This window comes from Atta cephalotes (genome assembly GCF_000143395.1).
Source record: "Atta cephalotes unplaced genomic scaffold scaffold00005, whole genome shotgun sequence".
NCBI classification, from domain to species: domain Eukaryota; kingdom Metazoa; phylum Arthropoda; class Insecta; order Hymenoptera; family Formicidae; genus Atta; species Atta cephalotes.
The window spans coordinates 319833-325107 of NW_012130069.1; the positions used below are offsets into that span (position 1 = coordinate 319833).

A 5275-nucleotide genomic window follows, 5' to 3' on the forward strand; every position below is an offset into this window, starting at 1 on the left:
GTAAAAATTGTCCATTTTGTAACTTTTTATTTTGAAACATAATTTTGTTTAAAAAATCGTAGAAAAATGTTCCATACGGATTTGTTTGGAAATCAATGATCTTAAAAACTCATACACTTTTATGCCTGACAGCCAATTCACCTGAATAACGCAATAGTTTGAATAAAAATTTTTTTTCCTTTCAATGTCTATTTTTAATGTCCGCTATTTTATAATACACTTTGTGAAATTTGATCTACATGGTTATTAATGAGAATGTTCAAACTCTTTAATTTAAGTTTTGGTACATCTCGCTAAAATTTTGTTTAGATATCATTACTCAAACATATTAAAAATTGTCCTAAAATTTAGTAATTCATTTTTTTGCTGATAAGTGTACAACAAATTTTGAGTGCTACAATAAATTTCGTCAATTATAAGTAGAAAAAGAATTTACTGATTAACCCTAGTAAGTTCATTGATTCAACGTACCCTATTTTCAAATTGCTGTAACTTTTTTATAATATAATTTGAAGATCCGAATTGAGAGAAGAAGACTGAAAAAAACATTAACTGTCCATAGATATGATAAGTCTGCAAGGATATTTTTTGTACGTTATTCTCGATGTGAGAATGTATGAAAGTTCAAAGAGAGTACTGAGGAGAGTACCATACGTGACTAACTTGCAAGCTTTTGGCATATCCCTTTTCAGGATATCCTCTTATTTTTTTATTAAATATATGTTTAATGATTTTGGAATAGTATAAAAATAAGTACATGAAAAGAATTAAAAAGAATTATATTTAATATAATTAAATAGAAATTTTTAAATTTTTGTCACTTTTCGGAGATCACTCAACCGGGACGGATAATTGCTTTGGAGCGAGTGTTGTATCATCCTCTAAACTAAATCCTAATAAATTTAATTATACATACTATAATAATATTTATACATGTACAATCATTTATCTATCATTTTGTTTAAATAATAAAATTTTATTTATTAATTGTATATATATAGATTATATGTATAGATTTTTCAAAAATGTTGGTTTTCGATAATTCAAATAATTATTTTCTTTTTAGCGAGTCGTATTATCTTTTTTTTTGATAGTCCAAAAAGGTCAATTAAAAAAATCCTACCTCCTTCTTGCACATAAAATTTAAAATTTGAGAATTTTTTTCAAAGTAATCATTTTTTGCAAATTTTTCCAACAAAAGTTCTTTGAAGCATTGTGATTAATTAAAAATAAAATATTATTTATTTGATTTATTTATCTGCCTTTGCTTGATTTTGAGGTATAAATTTCATAGATTTTGAGATAAAAAATACGTATTCAGTCCAGAGATATAGTGTGACAAAGTTGCAGAGTTTCATAAATCTGTGACCAGAAATACCAGATTAGATAACCAAAAATAATGACTTACTAGGGTTAATATTATTTATTAAAAACTTTGTTGTGTTAAATTTATAATTTATTTCGCTATTATAATAAAGAAATCTCTATTCTTCACTAACAATACTAATAGTGACACTGTAAAATTCAATTTATTAAAGTAAATTTTTTATAAAAATAAAAGTTAATTTTTTTAGTATATTTACACACAAGAAAATTTTTAGCCCATTTTCTGTTCTTTCTTTACTAATAAATATTTATAAAATAATCATTTACATTGTACTAAATAGTATATAATAAAATTTGATTACTACACATTATAATAGAGACAAACAGGATTTCGATGTAATCTTTTCCTTTTTTTAATTTTTAGTTTTAAAATAATAAATTTATAAAAATAGTTATTATATAAACAGTTATTATATAAATACTTGAGAATATTATATATCATCACAGTACACAAAGATGCTTCTTCGTGCTTAAATAATGTATTAATTATTGTAGAAAATATAACGGATGTTATTTTCTATTAGTAAATAAATTTTATTTACCTGCAAGTATTCTGGCTTAAATATGTTAATATAAGGTGCAATTCCGATATAGTGTATGAATATTCCTTCTTTACACTTCTCTATTTCCATAAGAAACAATTTCGTGCGCTCTAATAATTAAATTTATTATTTTATTAATAATTTATTATTATTTATTTATACAGTAATTAATTTAATTATATATATTTAAATATTAAAGTTTTAAATTTAGAGCTGGCTGTCTCAAAACAACATATTGATTGAATTATGTTAGAAATAGAAAATGAACACACAATAAATTAATTGCTACAGCTTTATTTTTTAATTTTCTTTTAATAACTAAATGCTGCAGTATTTTTTGACATTTCAGAAATGTATCATTATTTGAGCAATTATATTTTACACATCTACATATGTACAGTAACTCATTGGACAGATGTTTCAGTTTGCCACAGATTTGATAGATTTCAGGATTATGAAAATATGTTTTTAAGAAAAATCTGACCTATGTAACCTATGTAACAAACCTATGTAACAATTAATTCATTGCAAGTCATTTCCGACGATAACAAATATGACGCCCCGAGATAACCAAGCTTTAAGTTGTATGCGAAAATAGATATGTAAATGATTCTGTATAACAAAATAATGCAAAAATCTTATATAGTTCTTTACCATAATCTGATAACCTCATTAACTTAAATATCGAACCAGTAACAGGTGAGGGTAGATTTTTGAGTTTCTGTCGCATAACATAATGATGATACACTTTTGGTAGAAATGCGAAAATTACAACGATGCAAAGAGTACATAGTGTCAAAAAAATTAAATCCATTGTCGTAATCTGCGAACACTTCAAATAAATAATTTATCCAACAAGTTCATACATTAGATTTGCTAAAGTGAGATATTAATATTACTACATTAATATTATTATGAAATTATATTAATATTATTAAAAAGTTGTAGTATCCCAATACTAATACTTATTATGTAAATATATTTTCAAAAATACATTTTCAAAATATTTGAGAAAATATTTCCGAAATATACCTTATTTCTCAAAGATACCTTCAATTATGATAAAGACGATGACACATGTATCAGAAAATATATTTCATGTCAACAAATCTTTTATCTTATATTTATTCTGTTTTGCTTTGTATTTTCATTGAACTTTTTATAAATCTACAATAAACGTACCCAGACAACACCGAAAGTTTTCAGAAATATCTCAGAAATATTTTAACTGAAAAGTGAAACATTTCATAAAAATTGCATAATATGTCTGCAACATTTCTGAGACAGCTCTGGAATAGTAAAAAGTCCACAATTCTTGCACATGAAATCTTGTTGTAAGGTTGATGAAATATCAGAAGGAATCTGTAATCTTTTTGAAATATTATCAAAAAGATTTCAGCTATTTCTATATAGTACTAGAGAATGATATTTAAATATACTTGATAGATACTTAAATATTATTTAAATTTATTATGTCGACATAAATAAATTTTAATATTGTTATCAATTTTAAACATATATTATAATAAATCATTTCTAAAGTACTTAAAATTTATTAAAACTTTTGTGATCTGTTTACAGATTGCAAAACTTTGAAATAAACTTAAAATTTCTTAAAAATAATTATTAAATAATTATCGCCAACTATTTTGATTAATTAATCACATTATATGTATAAAAGCACATATACATAATCACTACTAAAAAATCATACTAGTTTCTACACAATTATTATTTATATACAAAAGTTTTTCGCAATTAAGAATGTTTTATATTTTCAAAATGACAACAAAATAATAAAAAAAAATTAGATTATTCTAAATCACGTTTCAAAATAGTACGACAAATTTGGTGACGATTTACTATCTGAATCATAAGTTATTTTAAGAGATAGCATTTTTTAATCTGAGCTCTAATAAAAATATATGAAAATATATTATAAAATGATAAAAATTTTTTAATAAAAGTACATTATATATTCAAGATTATTTGCGTAGAATTACTTTGCAATACATGAATTAGTTATCTAGTAAATAAATAAAACATTTATTCTTTGTAACTAATCAGTAAATCTCAATGTAATGTAAATGTAAATTTTTAAATAACTTTTTAAATTTCCATTTTTAACAATAAAAATAATAACAAATAAAATATATAAACTGTCCAGATGTGTTATAGAACAAAAATACAATATTATTCATACAACTTTCATATGTATATAGTTTATTTAAAGTGTAAATATTAAATACTTCCAAATTTAATTTTTTTTGCAGGGATTGTACGTCTAATACATATTTATGTATACTATTCTTAAAATAGAACAAGTCACATTAACATCAAAATAACTTTAAATTGAATCGTAATTGATCAAAAAAATGACTTTTAGTAAACATTTTGGATTTTAAATTTATGATACTTTTTTGATATGTTTAAATATGTTTTTCAATTTATTGCATATAGGCCAGCTAGAAGTTTAAAAAAAAAGAAATTATTTAGAGGCACTTTATTGCTTTAATCGACAGTTTGAAGTATAAAAAAAGACTAAATTTAAAAGTGCTAGAACATTAAGGGAACATTAACGTGGAAGTAATTAAGCAACAAAGTTTCTTTTTTAGTTTTTCGATTAAAAGAAAACGAAAAGAGATATTGAAAAATGATAAGAGAGCTTTTTGTTACTACTGAAATTTTCTACAAAATAAAATGAATTTAGAAAATTATCATTTTAACGATTATTTGTTCTACTATTTGTCTCTTTCCAATAAATTTAATTTGAATATTGAGAGATATTTTTGAACAATTTGTGCATCTTGAACAGCACTTATTCCTTTCAAGCCCTTTTATCTCTGTTATTATTTTTAACAATATTTTCGTAACAATAAAATTTTTCTAATATGATAGATTTTAGAAACTTCTGTTAAAATGTTTCATATTACATATTGCAGAATCTTTTCAAAACTGTTGCACATGAGATATGAATGTTTTAAACATTTCTAAAAATTTTCCATACTAATCAGTTATATAAGAAATAAGGGAAATGTAGCATTGATTATATTATAATTATATGCGTTATATGTAAATTGAAAATTCTAACAAATTTTGAGTTAATACCAGTTACAAAAATTATTATTTATCAGACTTAGCTTCGATTTTTTATATATACTTATAATTTTTTTAAAATGTTTTTTGTGTTACATATATAGAAACACATAAATTCGTAGTAAATGGAATGGAATTCTATTCCTCCTGAGCAAACACAAATTATTCACATACACAACTTATTCATAAACACAACTCATTTAAAGTTAGTTTAAATAAATCCACTAATGTTTTTTTACTCAATTTAGTAA

The 5275-nt window shown here is 22.8% G+C and overlaps 1 protein-coding gene across 1 annotated transcript in view; it reads right to left on the reverse strand.

The window, feature by feature from the left end:
* Positions 1 to 2742, reverse strand: part of LOC105626218 (cytochrome P450 4C1-like) — a 19471-nt gene extending 16729 nt beyond the window's left edge. The window contains exons 1-2 of the mRNA XM_012207524.1: positions 2583 to 2742; positions 1929 to 2038 (exon numbers count right to left, since the gene is read on the reverse strand). Coding sequence (XP_012062914.1) covers positions 1929 to 2038; positions 2583 to 2742 — 270 coding nt within the window. The remainder of the gene's footprint in view (positions 1 to 1928; positions 2039 to 2582) is intronic.
* Positions 2743 to 5275: the final 2533 nt, after the last annotated feature.